General features: G+C 41.5%; 1 protein-coding gene across 25 annotated transcripts in view; it reads right to left on the reverse strand.

Annotated features, from left to right (window-relative positions):
* Plch1 (phospholipase C, eta 1) overlaps positions 1 to 20,550 on the reverse strand; it is a 203,305-nt gene that overhangs the window by 35,590 nt on the left and 147,165 nt on the right. For all 25 annotated transcript variants that reach the window (XM_030252633.1, XM_017319600.2, XM_017319601.2 and 22 more), the window contains 2 exons: positions 12,691 to 12,811; positions 8,835 to 9,006 (listed from right to left, as the gene is read on the reverse strand). In XM_030252633.1, the coding sequence (XP_030108493.1) occupies positions 8,835 to 9,006; positions 12,691 to 12,811 (293 nt within the window). The remainder of the gene's footprint in view (positions 1 to 8,834; positions 9,007 to 12,690; positions 12,812 to 20,550) is intronic.

Raw genomic sequence — 20,550 nt, forward strand, 5'->3', positions numbered from 1 at the left:
GCAATCCAAGTGTCCACTGGCAGATGAATGGATCCACAAAATGTACTCTTCCCCCACGGAACATTACCCAGTCTTTAAGAAGAACAAATTCTGATTACAAGATGGATGAACCTCAATGGCATTATGCCAGATAACATGAGCCACAGACAAACATTGCATGATTCTACTCACACAAGGCATCCAAACAGCAAAAACAGACACCGAATGCAGAATGGTGACAGGGACGGGTGGCATGCAACAAACAACTGTCGCTGAATGAATATGGAGTTTTGGCTGTCCAAGATGAAAATATTTCTGATTATTTTGTTCACTATTCTAAGGAGGAATGAAGTATCCGAGAGTTGGTCTTCCTTCTTCTTGATTTTCTTGTGTTTTGCAAATTGAATCTTGGGTATTCTAAGTTTCTGGGCTAATATCCACTTATCAGTGAGTGCATATCAAGTGACTTCTTTTGTGATTGGGTTACATCACTCAGGATGATATTCTCCAGATACATCCATTTGCCTAAGAATTTCATAAATTCATTGTTTTTAATAGCTGAGTAGTACTTCATTGTGTAAATGTACCACAGTTTCTGTATCCATTCTTCTGTTGAGGGACATCTGGGTTACAGAGACAAAGTTTGGAGCTAAGACGAAAGGATGGACCATCCAGAGAATGCCCCACCCAGGGATCCATCCCATAATCAGCCACCAGACACAGACACTATAGCATATGCCAGCAAGATTTTGCTGAAGGGACCCTGAAATAGCTGTCTCTTGTGAGGCTATGCAGTGCCTGGCAAATACAGAAGTGGATGCTCACAGTCACCTATTGGATGGAACAGAGGGCCCACAATGGAGGAGCTAGAAAAAGTACCCAAGGAGTTGAAGGGGTCTGCAACCCGATAGGTGGAACAACAATATGAACTTATCAGTACCCCCAGAGCTCATGTCTCTAGCTGCATATGTAGCAGAAGATGGCCTAGTCAGTCATCATTGGGAAGAGAGGCCCCTTGGTCTTGCAAACTTTATATGCCTCAGTACAGGGGAACACCAGGGTCAAGAAATGGGAGTGGATGAGCAGGGGAACAGGGTGGGGGGAGAGTATAGACAACTTTCTGGATAGCATTTGAAATGTAAATGAAGAAAATATCTAATAAAAAAATTTTTAAAAAAAGAAAATACTTCTGATTATACAACATTTTGTCTAAAGGAAAAGAAAAGAGAAAAGGAGAATTCCAGAACTTGGAGGTTGGGCTTTTCAGCTTGTAGAAGAGGCTGTTCTGTTGTTTTTACCCAGACTAAGACATTTTATTTTAGTGGCCCCTGGGAACAGCTTGCTTTCCTCAGAGGACAGGGAGAAAGCTGTTCTTAGCAGTTGCCGGCTGGTTCCTTCACACCCAACCCTTCTTTCACAGAACAACAATGCAGCTTATACCACGGTCCCAGGACTATGCCATTCTCAAGTCACTAATACATGTCAGAAATCACAGACCTTGGACAGGGAAAACTCTCATAATGAGATGGGAAGAGATCTGAGTTACAATATTATATTCATGCCCAACTATCCATGGGAGACTGGCGCTGGAATACTTCTCAGACACCAAATCCCAAAGCTGTTTAAGTCCTTCCTGCAACACAATTTGATATCTGCACACCACGGTGTGCATCCTCCTGTTCACTTCAAATCACTTCTAGGCTACTTATCATGCATAATATAACATAAATATTATGCAACCCAAGGGAAAGAAACCTGTGCAGGTTCAGTACAGATACAGGAGGTGGACTGTGTGTACCCAATATGATCTCGAAGGTCTATAAAATCACCGGAGTTAATTGGGAATACAGTCAATTGTTAAGAACAAGTATCTAGGGCTCGGGAGATGCTCCACAAGCATGAGGATGTGATGTTGGAGCCCCAGAAGCCATATAAAGCAGGGAGGTAGTAGCCTGTATCTGTAATCTCACAGCTTCTATGGCAAGAAAGGAGAAAATATGAACTAACCAGTGCCTTCGGAGCTTGTGTCTCTAGCTGCATATGTAGCAGAAGATGGCCCAGTCTACCATCATTGGGAAGAGAGGCCTCTTGGCCCTGCAAACTTTACATGCCCCAGTACAAGGGAATGCCAAGGCCAAGAAGTGGGAATGGGTGGGTAGGAGAGCAGGGTGTGGGAAGGGTATAGGGAACTTTCGTGATAGCATTTGAAATGTAAATGAAGAAAATATCTAATAAAAAATTGAAAAAAAAAAGAAGGGAGACAAGACAGGGGAATTCCCAGGAAGTTCATAGGCTTGCCTCAAACAAGGTGGAAGGCAAGCACTCATACTTATATCTGTTCTAAGACAACAACCTGCACCCCTCTCCCCACATACAAACATGCACAGGCATGCCCGTGCAAACACACATGAATGTGTTTTGATGTTGTTTTGCTTTTTTGTTTGTTTGTTTGTTTGTTTGTTCAAGACAGGGTTTCTCTGTATAGCCCTGGTTGTCCTGGGACTCCCTTTGTAGACCAGGCTGGCCTTGAACTCAGAAATCCGCCTGCCTCTGCCTCCAGAGTGCTGGGATTAAAGGCGTGCGCCACCACAGCTGTTGTTTTGCTTTTTTAAGAGGAAATACCTCTGTGGGTTTTCCCCCTCTTCTATGTTTCCCAATTTATGTTTAAAAAAAAACATCAAAAACATCAACAACAACAACAACAACAAAAAAGCCAAAAGAAGGCAGGGCCCAGGGCCTGATAAGAGCGAGCTCTAAGGTAGGCTTCTGACTTGAAAGCAAAAGGAATATTAATAGGATATTAAGTTGCTCCCAGAATATGCTGTAGGGCAGGGATGGTCAGAGACAGGCTCTGAGGCAAATGGCTGAGGCTGTTGCAGTGAACAGCCTCCAAATGTCATCTGTCTCTTCTGTCTCTTACCTCTGTCCTTCTGTGGTACTCTCTTCTTGAGTGTGGGCTGGACCTAGTGACCACTAATAAAGATAAGAACAGAGCAAAACAGTAGGGAGTCTGTTCTTCCTGAACCTATCTTCCTTCTTATCCTTCCATATCCAGCCATCCTCCTAACCCCCATATCTCCCCCTCTGTCTGTCTGTCTGTCTGTCTGTCCTCCCTCTCCCTCTCCCTCTCCCCCCCCCCTCTCTCTCACACACACACACACACACACACACACACACACACACACGAGTGAGCTGTTCAGTGGAAAGAACCACATAGCAAAGAACTAGAAGTCTCTAGTTTAACACCTGCAAGAACATGCAATCACTGCCACCAACTGACCCTAGAATTACAGCTTTCTCCTCCCCGTTTACCCTGAGGTAACTGTGTTTCCACCTGACACCTTCACTGTAGCCTTTTAGAAGGCTTTGAGCAGAAAACACAGCAGGGAATATGGGATAATGCCTGCTACTTCATGTTGCTAATTTTGGGTTCAGTTTGCTATGCAGTCACAGATGCCTAACATACAAATAGAAGCAGAGGGTCAGACCTAATCTAGAGAAAATGCCTTTTGCAAAAATAAGGTACAGAGATCATTGTAACTTCATCATCCATACAGTGGCTTTGGTAACTGCTGGCAGAAAGACTATCATTGGCTTCTTCCACCATCCCTCAGCAGATGGCTCAGTTTTGGACCTCTGGTTTCTTCTTCAACACCAGATGAAGAGTCGCCTAACTGGTAATTTGTAGGCAAGGTGCACCCCATACTTTTAAGAAAAGTTGAAAAATCTAGCATTTTAAACTCAAAACAGAGATAGAAAAGTTTGAAGTATGGAATGAACTTGATAACTGATTCTGCACAGGAATGGATTGTAAGAGGCCTCTCTTAGTGATGCCCTGAACCCTCCTCTATACCCAAAGCCCTTGACCCTGGGCTTTAGCACTGTGATAATTTCAAAATGATTAGATAACCTATGTAATAAAAGCAAAATCAGGTAAAATGTTTAGTATTTAGAGATTTAAATATGTTCTTTGACTTAAAGAATGGCATTTCTAAGACTCAAGTGGTCAGATCGTATTTGTGCATTGATGTTTTAGACAATGTCTTATATACCCAAGGCTGGCCTTGAACTCACTTGTAGTGGAGGATGATGTTCAGTTTCTGAATCCTGCTGCCTCTACTCCTTAGAGTAGGAGTTACAGGTGTATATCACCAAGCCCACTTTAGGTGCTGCTGGGAATTGAATCCAGAGCTTCAAACATGATAGGCAAACATTCCACTAAGAACAACATTCTTGGCTCCAATTTGTGTACTGTTAATGGTGGGCCTGCTCAGAATAAGAATGCATACACACAAACACAGACACACACACACAGACACACACACAGACACATAAATGATTTCAGGTATCATCTATGCAGAACGCTCCCAGAAAGTGAGTTCATCTTTGTTGCTTTAGAGGATATCTATAGAGCTGCTATGAGGATATGGTGAGCAGCCGCTGAAGCAGTAGCCAGACACACTCAGCAACCACAGACAGAAAGATACCAGCATCTCTGCTGCATTCACCACCGAGCAAGTTACTCAAAGTCAACATTTTGTTGGGCACAATGGCAGACGCCAAAGTATACCTGTGCAATGGCAGATGCCAAAGTATACCTGTGCGATGGCAGACACCAAAGTACACCTGTGCAATGGCAGATGCCAAAATATACCTGTGCACAGACATTTAAATACTCCCAAAGCAGTTGTCTCTTGTAAAATAGCCTCAAAACCAATCCATTAAAATATTGTTCAATAGAACAAAACTAATAAATGCAAAAGCATCCCTGGGCTATGAATAACTCTTCTCAAATGATGCACATGGTTCCAGCTCCACGGGATGGAAGGGTGCCATGCAGCCAGGCATGAGGAGTGAGGTGAATACAGGCTTCAATTCCCCTTTGTTTCAGGGTGGCATGGGATGAAGGGATTAAAAACAAAAGGTAGACATCATATAATATCCCCTAGCAGAGCTCATCATTCCTTTTCAAATGTTTTTAAAGAGGCTGCACACTGACTCCTATATTTTCGGCCAGCTTTTCCATACTCCTAGCTCTCAAAGATCCTTTACTCAGGCAGAAAGAAAAGCACTTCAGAACGACATTGTTGCTTTGCCTTTCTTTTTGAGACACAGCCTTGCTCTTTGTAGCCTGAGCAGGTTTTGAACATGTAACCTTCCTGCCTTAGCCACCCAAGTACTGGGATTGCAAGCATGCAATGCCATGCCTTGCTAAAAGCATTGCTTGCTTTAACATGTTATATTAACAGAGTTGCCCATGGAAAGAGTTAAAAAATAAAATTAGGAGCCTTTCTGGATTGAACCTGTACAGGTTCTGTGTGTGCTATCAGTCTCTGTGAGGCCAATGTGCATCACCCTGTGGTGTGTGGAAGCCACTGTCTCCTTGGAGTCATCCATTACCTCTGGCTCTTAGAGTCTTTCCATCTCTTCAACATAGATCCCTGAGCCCCACTGGGAGAGGTTGGATGAACACATTCCATCTACGACTGAATGCTACAAAATCTCAGGGCACTCTATCCAAATATGGGTTTCTGTGTTCATTACCATCTACTGTAAGAAGTTACTCTGAAGTTGGCTGCACCAGGTCCTAACGTTGAGAGGGAGAACTGGACACTGGCTCCCACCTCTAAGAAGCTATCTGCAAATGAAAAGAATTCCCCCAGCTCCCAGTGGAGTCTCACTAGGTGTATATTAATATAGTTGGTCAACACAAAGTGAACTCAAAGGAATTTGTAGATTTTTTTTGTTTAATATTGATCTCCTTGTATATTTTGGTTTGCTTGTTTTTGTCTTATTACTCTTTTGCTTCTCTATTTTGTTTCTGTTTTATGCACACACACCCCCTATGGTGTGTGTGTGTGTGTGTGTGTGTTGAGACAGGGTCTCTACTTACACCTGGCACGGAACTCACTATGTAGACCTGGCTGGCCTTGTACTCATAGAGATCTGCCTGTCTCTGTCTCCTGAGTGCAGAGTTTAAAAGTGTGCCACTAGCGCCTTGCCTTTTTATTTTAAGAGAAAGATAGAATGGGTATACAACTGCATGGATTAGAGATGGAAAAGTTCTAGGAGTTAGGGGCAGGTATTAGAGGCTCACAGAGACTAAACAGACAAATAGGGAGCCTGCACGGGACTGACCTAGGGTCTCTGCATATTTATTGCAGTTGTGTTGCTTGGTCTTCATGTGGGACTCCTAAGAGTGAGATCAAGGGCTGTCTCTGACTCTTCTGGGACCCCTTTCCTCCTACTGAGCTGTCTTGTCCAGACCTAATGAGGAGAGGTGCCTAGTCTTACTGCAACTTGCTATACCATGTTTGGTTGATGTCCATGGGAGGCTTGCCCTTTTCTGAAGAGAAATGGAGAAGGATCAGATGAGATAATAGGAGGCAGGCAGAGGGGAGGTGGTAGGGGAGGGACGAGGGGGAGAGGAAGAGGGGAAACTGTGGTCAAGACATAAAAATAATAATGATAATAATAATATAATGTCATGAAAAAGTGAGGGTATAAATGTAAAAGCAAATGAAAACGTAAAAAAGAATAAAATAAGGTGAAATCTTGTATGATATAAACAACTTTAGTTTGAGTAGATATAAGTGAAGGTGAACCCAGGTCTGCATGTTACTTCACTTATGCTCTAGCGTTGGGTTAATTCATCATGTAATATGGAAACATTACCAGATCCTTTTCAACTTCAAACCATAGGTGGCCCAGGGCAACAGTAACCTCAGGGGGCTGGAGAGATGGCTCAGCAGTTAAGAACACTAACTGCTTTTCCAGGGGACCTGGGTTCAACTCCCAGCACCCTTTTAACAGCTTACAACTCTCTACAGTTTTAGCTACAAGGGATCCAGCACTCTCACACAGACATACAAGTAGGCCAAACACCAGTGTGCATGAAATAAAAATAAGTAAATCATTAAATAGGAATAGGAATCTCAGGGCATAGAACATCTGCTACATTTAGCAATGGCAATTGGAAGTAAGCTGCTAAATATGTGATATTTGCTCAATAGCAACTTTGTGCTTATTGTTCAGGAACACACACACACACACACACACACACACGCACACACGCACACGCACGCACGCACATCCCTTGTAGATATAACTCTACATTTCTAGTGGGTCAATGTCTTAGCCTTCTGAGAAGTAAGAAGTAAGTACGCATTCCATGCTGCCTTTGGGATGTTGACTATTTTCCTACCAGAGCAGTATTCCTTTTTTTTTTTTTTTTTAATGGTAAGCTGCTGGAACACATCAAGCAATCTTATTTTTAAGTTTTATCAATTTATTTATTCATTTCTTTTTTTTTTCCAGACAGAAAAAAGTACAGGCTACCTTCAAAGTCATAGTCTTACTGCCTCTGCCTCCTGAACACTGGGATTACAGACAAGTTTCACCATGCCCAGCCATTTCCTTAACGTCTAAGAAACCTTACTGATAGTGCACAGATCTCTGATGCATCTGGGCTACCTGTAGCCCATACTGCTGCCAATCCTTCCAAAGACTGCCTCAGACCTTCCATCTGTAGCATTCATTCTGGTGCCCTTAAGCCCTAGGACAATCTGTACTAAATGGCCATGTTCTAGTGTTAGAGAAAGTGTTCAATAACTGCACACTGAATATCCATCATGATCTCCACTATCCAAAAGCGGGGAAAAAATGAGACATGGCCTGGAATACACTGTGCAGGCCAGACTGGCCTCACACCCACAGAAATCCGCCTATCTCTGCCTCCCAAGTGTGTGCCACTGTGGCCAGCCAAAAGGAAAGATAATAATCAAACTGTCTGAGTCTACATTTAATTTCCTGACTGTTGAGTAAGGAATATGGAGTATTCACAATATTACAAAGATAACACTTTGATTTTGTATGCAGAAACCAGTTTTTAGCACAGCAGTTACCTCTAGCCAGACTTGGGCAAGTTGATTTTAATATTACCTGTCATGTTATTGAGATGTTTTTTTTTTCCACCATGCATTTACATAAGAGCCTGCCAGCACCTCTCTGATGGACTCTGGATGGATACTTCTAATTTAATTGGTAGAAAAAAGATCAGGTTTCAACTGATTCTGAAGATTTCATTATCTTTCCAAAAGTTTCATACTGTGGTGGGCTCTTTCCTTGACCTTGCCTCTCCTCCATCATGTATATCCTTTCTAAGAAGCCTTGTCTACTGCTCTGTTCTTTATCTAACCAAGATTTTAGTCCAAAGAAAACACTCACTGGAGATAAGCGAAATCATGAAGGCGAAGATCTCAAGGAGCTGTCATTCTGGCCACCGTTTGCATTAATGATATTCACTGCAGTAAGTTTCCTCCCTTAGAACATCTGCGATGACAAGCCATTCAGCTCATCCCCTCTCCTCTCAAATACACAAGTCCTGAGGGGCATTATGTCTGGGCTCATGTTTCTGTTTAAGCAGAATGCTTTCTCACACACATAACCAAGACCGATCAACCATGAAGATTTTTTTCCCCTTCTGACAGACAGTTATTGGAGCTTGAAATAGAAGAAAAGAATCAGAACAGAAGGCCTCATGCATGGAGTCAGAGAGCTTTCTCCTCTCTTGCACTCACTTTCCCATGCACAGCTCTCTGTGTGAACTCCCCCAGACTTAAAATAGCTTGCACAGCATGAACAGCCACAAAAACAAATCCATCACATGCAGTCAGCAGTAACTTGCCTCTGAAGGGGTGCCTCTACATTAACATAAGATGCATGGACAGATACCCTTCACACGTATGGATTCTAATTATTTCCCTTTTAAACTTTCTTTTTTCGTCAACAAGGAGGAAGAGGTAGGTTGATCATTACTGTTTTAATGTTTGGGCTGTAACCCCGTAAGTAGTTACCTTCACTAGGATTTTGCCTTTCAGACTCTGAGGGCTTGGAAGCTGCCTGCACTCTCCGGTGTCTACAGAAGACAGGTCCAGTTTGTCCTGCAATATACCTTTCAGGTACTGAGCAATCTTCCTCTGCTGCTGAATGCTGCAGTGGTTCTCAATGGACAGGATAACCGGGAACCTGAGGGAACAGCAACAAAGCCAAGGGCGGTCAATGGCGACAGTGCACAGGGATCTTGGAAGCCTGGAAATAGAAACTGTACTCATTGCATCATTCAATTCCCGGGAAACTGAATGGACAATACTCAAAATAAATAATGCTAAAAGGAGAAAGAGTAAGCATGCACTGAAGAAAAAGCTCCTCAAAGCAAATATACATTGCCAGGCACAATGCTGCAGGATGGCTTAGTTTAGTATCAAGCAAGAAGTGAGGGATATAATACGTGCACGTGTGTGTGTGCGTGTGAGTGTGTGTGTGTATGTGTGTGTGTGCATGAAATCTGAAGCTTAAGGAGAGAAAATCCACAAGGTCATTTTTTTTTTAAATTTATTCACAAGTATAAACACATCAAAGAGGCAGTTGCTTACGCTTGAGAACTAAGGGGGAAAAATAGTGTGATGCAAGTTTGTTTTAGTATCATTAAGTATCAATTGTCAGGTCTCCTCCAAATTATTTTTATAAAACTGAACACCAGCTTTCAGTTAAAAAACAAAAAACAAAAAAACCTGTCTCAGTGAGATGGGTCAGCCTCAGCCAGTAAAGGCAGCTGCTGCCTGGCCTGATGACCTGGACCTGACCCCTGGCACCCACATGTGGAAGCAAGGAAGGGATTCCTGTTGGCTGTCCTCTAACACCCACATGTGCAGTATAGACCTCCACATACCCACACATATAAATGTCTTAAAAAAAAAAAAACAAAACCAACTATCCACTCTATAGCAACACACAAGTTTCAGTACAGAAAATGTAAGGTGGTTCCCAAAACCGACCACATGCTGAGAGGTTAGCAGCCAAAGCATGAAACAAACAGCAAACCAAATCCAAAAAAAAAAAAAAAAAAACCAAAAAACCCAAAACTTAGTTTTCTTTCAAAATACACAAACCAATATTTGAATTACCTAATACAATAGTGTAAAGGGGAAAATAAAGATTTCTTTGGGCAAGCACAAGCTCCACAAGATGGCCCATGATCTTTGAATTAAATTCTGCTTGAATTGCAACACTCGATGCTGAGGTCACAGAAAGGTGTCTTGCCTTTCTGACTGTGGTCTGCCTGCTGGTTGGGCTCCCACATTTCAAATTCTCAACTCCCATATAAAGAGTTCATGAGTGTCTCGTGCTGCCAAGCAGAAAGCTGGTCTCAACAAGAAGGGATTTTGAGCCTCATTTTACCAAGGGACATTGGTCAATGTCTGAAGGCCTCTTTTGGTGGGCACAATTTAGATATGTTGTATCTGGTGAAGCTGGAGAAGCTACCAAATGCCCTAGAATACACAAGATGGCCCTCTGCCACATAGGATCTTGCCCCCAAATGTTCACAGTGCCAGAGTTAAAAGGCCTTGATAAAAAGGAGAAATTGAAATGAGGAGGAAAATAAAAGGGCCAAAATTTGTTAATGTCCTAAACAAGTACATAATATTCTCATTTAAAGTGTTTCCTACTTTACAGTTGCATTTACCACTATTTTATGTGTATGAGTGCTTCACCTGAATACAGGTGACCTCCTATTGCCCAGTGAGGCAAGAAGAGAGTATCAGATGCCATTGAACCTAGAATTAAAATTGGTTGCAAGCTAAATGGTGTAGGTGCTGGGAACCAAGCTCAGGTCGCCTGCAGGAAAACCAAGTGCTCTTAACACTCAGAACAATCTCTCCAGCCCCTATAGCGCATTTTTTTCTAAGAGCAGGGTTTCTATTCCTGGACAAAACATCATGACCAAGAAGCAAGTTGGGGAGGAAAGGGTTTATTCAGCTTACACTTCCACATTGCTGTTCATCACCAAGGAAGTCAGGACTGGAAATCAAGCAGGTCAGGAAGCAGGAGCTAATGCAGAGGCCATGGAGGGATGTTCTTTACTGGCTTGCCTCCCCTGGCTTGTTCAGCCTGCTCTTTTATAGAACCAAGACTACCAGCCCAGAGATGGCACCACCCACAAGGGGACCTCCCCACTTGATCACTAATTGAGAAAATGCCTTATAGCTGGATCTCATGGAGGCATTTCCCCAACTGAAGCTCCTTTCTCTGTGATAACTCCAGCCTGTGGTAAGTTGACACAAAACTAGCCAGTACAGGCACTTAAACATGAAGTCAATATTACAGGCACCAGATGATCCTCTGGGGTATGGGGTGGTACTATTTTATAGAATGCAAAATGCTAGCATGTAAGAGTCATAAAAATCAGAGTATCAGAGTTTGGAAGGCTTAATTTAGCACTAAATACTTCCACATAAAAGATGCCAGAAACTAAATTTGCTATGTAGCAGGAATAGCTTATTTGAAGGGCAATTCAATCTCATGCTTAATTAATAAGACCAAAATATTAGAAATTTTAAAGGCCAGTAGTTTCTAAAATAGTATTTGCAATCATAATTTTATTTTGCTTCTTTAATTTAAAAATCCTTTCTTGTATGCTTAGTATATTTATGGAACTTGCTAAGTAGACCAGAAATCAATGATTACTGAAATACAGTGCCACATTTTCAATAAGTTTACCATCTCATATCTATATAAGAAGGCAAGTTACCAACCTTTTTTATCATGGTCCTACATGCTATGACAGATATATGTTCAGACAGCTAAGTATCAAGAAAGGGGAGATTCGTCAATTGTGGGTCAAGATAGGCTTCCCAGTAGGGCAGTGCTTAAATAAATTTGTTGTATAAAAACGAAGCAGGTGATTGGCATTGTGGAAGGGGTATCTGGAGAGGATACTAGCACACTAGGTTGGAAGTTATAAAAGCTCCAGGCTTGTTGGAGAAGGTAGAAGGGAAGGATGGGCATTGTTAGCAGATGCTATGTTTCTGCAGAGCAATGACAGAAGAGGATGATACTGGAAGAGAGGGAAGAAGCCACAAAGGAAGGACATGAAGACATCCTGGGTGCTGTGGACACTTTAGAAAAAATGCTAGAACAAGAATTACAGCAGCATTTGTGTTTCAGAAAGGAACTATAGCATCAGTGTAGAGTATGAGCCAAAGGAGAAATGAGAATTAAGAGAAGGCAGTGAAGTCATAGAAAGGATAAATCCATGTGTTAGATGTCTTATGTATCCTGAAGTGTCTAACATTCAGCATTTTATTATATTATGATGCAGTGTCATAAAACTGTTATGGGGTGGGAAAGATGGCTCAGCAGATAAGAGCCCTGGGTGTTTTCTCAAAGGACTGGGGTTCAATTCCCAGCACCTACAAGGAGCCTAAGAATTATCTATAATTTCAGTCCCAGGGGATCCCAAGCCCTTTTGTGACCTCCACAGGCACTTCGTGAACATAGCACACAGATATACATTCAGGTAGAACACTCATACACATAAAAACTAAAGTCTCAAAAGATAACAAACGATTATGTATAATAGCTTGTTTTCAAGCTTTATGAGTTTAGAAGTTTAAAAGTCATTCTTTGCAAAGATATTTTCAAAATGACAGGATGAGAGACCATGGTATTAAGAAATGAGTGGATCATAAGAATTCATAAACTTGGAAGCCATAGTACTTGCATCTAATCGTTGCTGGGAGCTGGAAGAGAGCTGCGGCAGTAGGAGTGAAGCTGGAGGGTGTAAGGAAGGAGTGCAGCTCCTGGCTAGGGGTCTCCACAGGGCTAGGTCCTAGGTGAGGGAGCTTGGCTCCCAGGTGTTTCTCTACTTACTCATTCTTCACGAATGCATGCTTGTTGATGGTCTCCACAACATCTCTGAAGAGAATTTTTGAAGTGAGAGTATAACCATGGTGGACCACTGGCTCTCCATCTGGGCCATCCCAACAGTCAACTGCCAAAAACAGAAGTTCACATCAACAACAGAAGATGTTTGGAGTTCCTTAATATCTCTGGAAGTACCAGAAACATTTATGATTATTACTAGAACTTATACATACTACAGTTTTCACAAAGATGTAAAGAGAGAGAATTGAACATTCTGGCATACTTTAGGAGAATAAAGAGAGAGACAAAGGATTTGGGTTTTTTTTTTTTTTGAGTGTTTATAGTTTACAAAAATATCAGGCTAGACTCACAAGTAGATCAACATAAATCAAATTTTCTCTTGGGAATTTATCAAAATTAAACCAAATATACCTAAGAATATGATCTTTAATTTTTTTCTTCATTAACGAAAATGAATTGAACGTCTCCATATAAATCTTTTTATCTGCAGGTTGCTTTTGATCCCAGCAACAGATAGCAGTTCTGCCTGAGCCTGCTTTGAGGTCTTACAACTGCAGTGTCACATTTTACCAAGGTCTCCAGCTAATGGTTAGTCAGTCTATAGATTTCAGACTTGCTCACCTCACAACTATGAGAGCTGGCAAACTCAACAGAGATCAGCCTGCCTATGCTGTGAAGATTAAGGGGATGCACCATCATTCCCAGCCTGAAGTAGACATTTCTAAAACCTTGTGGCATGGCAGCTGTAGTGATCTCTTAGTATAAGACCTTCCTCATGTGTTAGCGCTATTGCTGGTATTAACAAATATTCTGCACTTTCAGTTGTATAGCAAGTATAATTCTGTTTAGTGTCTAATAGTTGATAGTGATAATGAATAATGATGTTACTAGTTCACATTATACTGTACCGTGCTTTTAATTATTATTTCAGAGTGCATTTTTTCAATTTATAAAAATATTTATTAGAGAACAATAGGCTCTTTTCCACAAGCAATAGTTTCAGAGAGATCACTTTTGCTGTGTCTCTTGATCATATTAAGAAGCAGACTAATCCACACCACTTAGGTTTGTGCAAGCACACTCTGATATTTGGCAAAATTGCCTGACACGTTTGGAGAATGTATCACTACCATCAGGCAGTGCATCCATCACTGTGTGCAATTTCAACACCTCTTGCCCTGACCTATAGTCCTATTTTTAAAGCAGAAATGATATATCAGATAATATATTAATATCTTTCAATGAAACAGTGCAAAATTAAAAAGGTGCATCAATACATGGTTTGTTCTTCACACCAACATATTTTAACATCATCAGTCATGAAACAGTATTCTTCTGCTAATATTTAAAATACAGGCAGACGATCCACAGCTGATATAGGTAGTTTCAAATATTTTGTGTCTGAACTAATCCGGTTTCTGTTAATTGGGGATAATAACACTCCAGAATAGCACTGAGGTTCAGACAGCCAGATTCAAGGCAAGTTTCATGTAAAAGCTAACAATGTGCTGGTGTTATTGGCAAAACAGAAATACTCTAACAAATCTAATAAGACACAAACAAGCCAGGGACCACAGGGACTGTTTTTCAACCATATCACACAATTAAGGGCCCAAACACTCTGATAAAATGTGTCAGAGTCAAAATCATTCTGAAGGCCGAGTGGCTAGTCCAAGAACTTTTGTAATAAGGGAATGTACAGAGTTCCATCATGGTGGCTTTCAGGGGAAACAGAGAAGGCTGAGTGTAAATCCACTTTAACAGCATTATAGTCAGTCCATAATAGCAAACATTTCCCATATCATTAAGCAACTTAGGCTGGAAAGCAAGTGAATGAATGGTAGTATAGAAAAAGAACACAATCTGTTTGATTTTCTAGCAAACCCACCTAACCACAGTGACTTGTCAGTCTCCCACAAGACACCAAACATACTCTGAAGGAGAACATAATACAAGTAATGGAGATAGCAAAACACATCATCAAAGTAGAAGCTTGGAAGAAGATACCAAAGTCACAATATCATATATACACTGCTCTCCATTTTAAACTTTAATTCCCAGAAAAAAGCTGTTTAAGAAAATATCTATACATCTAAACATCTCCATCTGTGACCTGTTAGATTCTATAGGACTGGTGTTCTCTAGGTCAGATATAGGTGTTTAAGAATAAAGCCATCTTCATCCAAGTCTAAGGCAGATGAGTGCTTCTGGCATATGAAGAACTCAGTGTGTCCATACCTAAGTTGCAGATAAGAACTAAGAACTTCATGTCCATGAAACAAAGAAATTGTTCAGAAACTGTAGGGCATCCTGTGACCAAATTTTAAGCCTTTAGAAACAAGTAAATATTGGAGTGCTAGGCTTAATTGTGAAGAAAGCAAGTACTTCTTTCTAAGGCTAAACTCCCTCTTTTCTGTACGAGACATCCACTGTGTCAAGTCATTCTCTTGTGATCTGCTGGTCTTTACTTAGTCTCTCATAGGCTGTGCAGAAAGAGTCCCAGTTTCCTGGAGAATACTAGATAAACAGGGCTTGAATCTCCAGCTTGCATGCTATAGGAACTACAGTCGTTTACCTAAATCTGTGTTGAAGTTTCCTTTTAGTAACTTATCCCATACCTCCTGGTACTTGAGGGCTTAAGTGAGGACAGGACCTGTCCACAACATCTAAGTAGAACCTGTTTTTCTTTCCACGGTCCATTGAAGTTCTAGGTGACAACCGAAGCTTCCAATATGACAATGATAGAGTTCAAAGTTGATCAGGCTCGCCAAGTACGTATGAATAGTCTCCTTAACAAAGACTTTCCAGAAAGGGTAGTGGGGCACTCACTATTCTGTTACAGTTTATTTTAATAAGAAGAATTTCAAATCCAATGCCAGGAGAGGCATTTACTGACAGAAGCTAGTGGAGAAAGACTTGGAAATGCAAAACTGCACCACGAAGCCCAATGTGGCTTGTAGTGCACGGTCACAGCTGAGGCAGAAAGATTGCAATGAGTCTAAGGACAGTCTGAGCTACACACTGAGTTATTGAATAGTCTGAGCTACAGTGGAAGACCCTACCTCCAACACCCACAAACAAAAAGGCATTGAATAAAACAACAACATCCTGTGCCAGGGCTCTGCATACTCTCAGACTGTATGACTATCTGGGCCACAGTGACCTTTAGTCTTGAAAGGTCTCTTTGTTGATTGCCAAACAGAAAGAAGGTAAAGAGAAAATCCACATCCATGCCATCTGTGGCACAGTGTCTAAAAGCTCCTACTCATCTGAAAGTACTAATCACAACAAAAGCCATGCATCCCTGAACATAAATTGTCTTAGTGAGATAACTTTCCTTTTTCATATTCAGCCAGAGCTGGAAGATTATAGACATTTTGGTTCAGTATATAAAGTCAAGCTTGGGAATAGTCAGGTTCACATAGTGTCTTTCAAAGGAGAATTTAAACGCCTTCTCCCCACCCATAGGCTCATGAGTCTTGGTACATCTTTTGGTGGAACTGTTTGGGAAAGACTAGGAGGTGTGGCCTTGTTTGAAGAGGTGAGTCACTGGGAGTGGGGGAGTGGGCTTTGAGATTTCAAAATTTCATTCTATTCCTAGTTGGCACCACTCTGCCTGGTGATTGTGTGCCAGGATGGAAGCTCACAGATACTGCACTCAAATATGCCTTCCTGTCTATCTTCTTGCACATTCCCTGACATGATGGTCATGGACTCTAACTAAACCTCTGAAACTTTTAGTCCCAATAAATTCCTCAGTCTGTAAGTTGACTCAATCTTGGTGTTGCAAGCAGAATACTGATTTTGGACAAATATGCAAAAGAAGAGAAGACTTGGATCCAAGAGGCAGGAAAGGTAAGAGTAACAGTATAAAGAAAGGCAGTGGCAAGCTATAATGGCATCTAGAGTAGTCACTTTATAAATCCACAGAATGCCATTCTTGTCCTCCAAAGAAATGTTGGCATTTAAATGAGGGGCCACCCTCAGTGTGACTTCAGTGAGGCTAGGTGCCCAGGGTACATTTGTACACATCAAACCTGCAAAATTTTTGAGTGTTAAGTGGTCATGGGGCTGAATAATAGTCAAGAGGAGAATGCCACCACAAGAACTGTTACTTAGATGGATTCTTCCATGTTAGTACTTTGAGCATCTTTAGCATTCAGTTATTAAGCCATCTGAGTTAAGTCATTATTATTAATAGGTAGTCTTGCAACTACTGCAAAGTTAATATTATAGAATAAAATGTACATCTACAGAACCATTTTGAAGATTGTTATTTTTATAGTTGTTTTACTTTTTAAAGATTTCTTTATACATATATATGTTTGTGTGTGTGTGTGTGTGTGTGTGTGTTTGCCTGCACATATATCTGTGTACCACATGTGTGTATGGTGCCCATGGATCCAGAAGAGGGTATTAGATTGTTGGGAATTAGATTTCCATTGGGTTGTAAGCTGCTATATAGGTGTTGAGAACTGAACCCAGATCCTGCCATAACCAATCTTCACTGCTCCTATGTCAAAGCAGTTGAGTTTTGCTGGGAACACAGGAGGAACTAGGCATACAGATTTGCAGCACTAAAGATTGTTTGTAAGGTTAGTGCCATCCTCCCTAACTCATCACCTCCCATTCCCTGATGATTTTTTCCAATAATTTGTTGATCTTCTGAGCTCCCCAATCTCCACCTGCTGTACACAGGAGTGGGTGATGGCCTCTCCTATGATGGTTTCTCCCTCAGAACAAAAGAATTATCAGGCAGGAAATTTTTTCAAAAGCTCATATACTCTTCCTCTCATTGGAGGCAACCAATATCATTTTCATCTCTTTCCAGCCTCACCCCTAAACCCCCCACACACATATCTACAGTATCAAATATCAAAAGAAATATATTCAGCTATTAGCCCACAAGTTTGCCTGCCCATGCTTGATTTTAACTACCATAGCCATAGAGATTTATGACTCCTTTATATGTTCTGGATCATTCTATTTAGTTCAGATATTGTTATCCAAATGAGAGAGAAAAAACATGGGTTTATATGTTGCAAAGTCACTCTCAACTCAGTACATAGAAAACGGTCCTCATTTCTGCTCTTCCCTTCAGATTTCCATTAGCATAGAACAGAACCATCATCCACTCCTAGCTTCTCCATTTCTCTTAGTGAGCGCTAATAGGCTTCCTTCCTCGTGACTTAGTCACTGTTTTTAAGGTATAAGAGATTTTGAATTGAGAACGGGGTGCACAAACTCATCAGTCCTCCCTTGCATCTTTATGTTGAACAGGGGCTCACTAGCTTATCCTCCCTGGCCTTGCACTTGTACCTCCCAACCTCAGTCTCCAAGTCACTGTGTTAGGGGCTTATATAAGCAGGATAGGCTAGTCCAATATTTTTAATTCTTCCTTTAAATAATAACAGTGTTCCACCAGTCTCCTAATTCAGTTCCCACTTCCCCTCTCCCTCTACAGGGAGACATTGTGTGTGAGTGGGCCAACCTATATCTGCATAGATAGCACTGTCTTATCTATACCCTGAATACTATACCTGCACATTTAAAAACCCTTAGCTAGGGGACCACATTCCCCTTTCTCTGCTTCCTGATCTGTGGAGACATAAGCTAGCAGCCTCATGTTCCTGACACCATAGCCTTGAGCTGCTCTCACTGCTGTCTTATCCACCATGATGGACTTGCATCCTCATACCTCAGAACTGGTAAGATAAATTCCTCATTTATGTTGCTTCTCTCCAAATATTTGAGCAGAGTGTTGAGAAAAGCGTCCATTACAGAAAAGTGGTTCTGTGAGGTACGCACACTATGTGACTCAGAGGCCCTAGAACAAGTGTGTGGAAAGAATGCAGAAGTGTTCACAGGGGCTGTGCAAGAAAGCAGCTCTCAAATGTTATTAATAGGCTGTTCTGGTATAGATTTGCAAGTCTAGGATGCCAATAGAAGGGAGGACAGTGGAAGACAAAAACTCTATTAGGAACTATTCCCAGTATATGCTGGCAAGGAATCTAAAACTTAAATGAAACTGGATCCAAAAATAATGGATTAATTGATTTGGCAAAGAAAATCTGAAGATGGTAACATTAAGGATGCATCGTAGTTATTATTGTCCTTTACAGTTATCCAGATTTACAGTGAGACAGAGCAGAAAGTGGAGCACAAAGATATGAAAAAAAATGCAGCTCAGTGAGAGTTAAACAGCTTACACAAAACTGGAAAATGAGCACAGTGCAGGCGGTGACAAACTGGCTATAATTATTAAAGAAGTTAGTGCCTCTCGGCTGAGGCATAGCTCAAATGGTAGAGCACATAACTCTCATATCGAGGTCCTAGGCTCAAACGCCTGCAAGGAGGGAAGGGGCACTAAGGAAAAACCAGAGCTCTGCACTAGTCACTAACAGGTGATAGGAGGACAAGACATGGCACCATCCAAAGCTCCAGAATGAAGCATATGTAAACTCAGTTGAAAACCTTTTGTTTGACATGATAGTTTCTAAAAAAAAAAAAAAAAAAAAAAAAAAAGCCACAGGACATCTTGCTTGAGTTAGGCTGATGAAGGAAGTCTTTTCTCAGGCTCAGCCACAGAGGACCCAGAGGTCACTGCAGTGATGGTCCAACTGCACCAAGCTAACATATCAAGCAATAGCAGAAATTAACACTAGTCACAGAGAACTGGCTTGAAGCTATGCAAACTTAAGAGTAAGGAGTTGTGGAGACTTGCACCAAGCTTCTAAACATTCTTTAAGGCCTGTAGCATGGTAGGATTCCCTAACTGGGGCTCCTGTGAGGGAGCCTATGTTGCAGTGAAGATCAGGGATATGAGAGATTCCAGGGATGTGAGATGTACACTGGGTAAAGCTACAGAGGATGACTGAGTAAAACAAGCTCAAGAGAGAAACCACAGATGTAACAGGCAACAGAGCTCGCAGAAATGACTACTCAGTGTTGCTTAAATCCCAATAAAGCCACCAAGACCTCCAAATGCAGGACAGGGTTTGGTGTTCACCCTGGTGGACTTCAGTCTTGCTTTGGTCAGATCTTTCTGGGCTAGGCCCCTATTTCTCCATTTTGAAATCATTATGTTCTCTGTGCCACTGTATAATTTGGGGAATTTACAAGAGGCTCCCAGTTATGAGATAACTGAGTCTCAGAAGAAACTGAACCTTGCATAGTATTGACTATTAAGACCTTGGAGACTCTTAGGAGACTAAATGCACTTTCTATTATGAGGTTAAAATATAGAGAGGTTTAGCTGGAAATGGGGAACCCACTTATGTTGCAGGTTTTTCCCTGTCCAATTACATTAGGGAAGCAGGGGGCCTGTGATTGGACAGGGAAAAGGGGGGCTGAGTAAAGAGTTACAGAGGTGGAGAGCGTGCAGAGAAAAGGAAAGGAGAATGGAGGCAGATGTGAACCAGCATGGCTGGAACCAGCCACAGGGAGTTATGATATCATAAGGTTAGAATAATTGAGATAAAGCTTTTACCATTATCAACTGGCTCTGAAATTATTGTATTGGCATTTTGTAAATTGTAATTTTACTGATACATAAATCTGATTGGTTAATTATAAGCATTAAGAGTTTTGATTTTACCAGGTTACTGGGAATTGTGATATCAAACCATGAGGTTGGTGGCTCAATTTGGTTACTGGAATGTGGGACCACTGATGGCAGAGAGGGGCTGTGGTTCAGGGAAGAGCAAACCAGACTCTGCTGGGGGGCTAGCTGGAGAGAGTTGCTGGCAGCTAGAGTGTAAGAGCGTGGGTCCAGCCCTGCTGGAGACAGGATGAGAGAAGGAGGAGCGTGGAGAGTTGGCAGGTTCTCAATTTTTAATATTTTCC

The sequence above is a fragment of the Mus musculus genome, chromosome 3, assembly GCF_000001635.26.
Source record: "Mus musculus strain C57BL/6J chromosome 3, GRCm38.p6 C57BL/6J".
Lineage (NCBI taxonomy): Eukaryota > Metazoa > Chordata > Mammalia > Rodentia > Muridae > Mus > Mus musculus.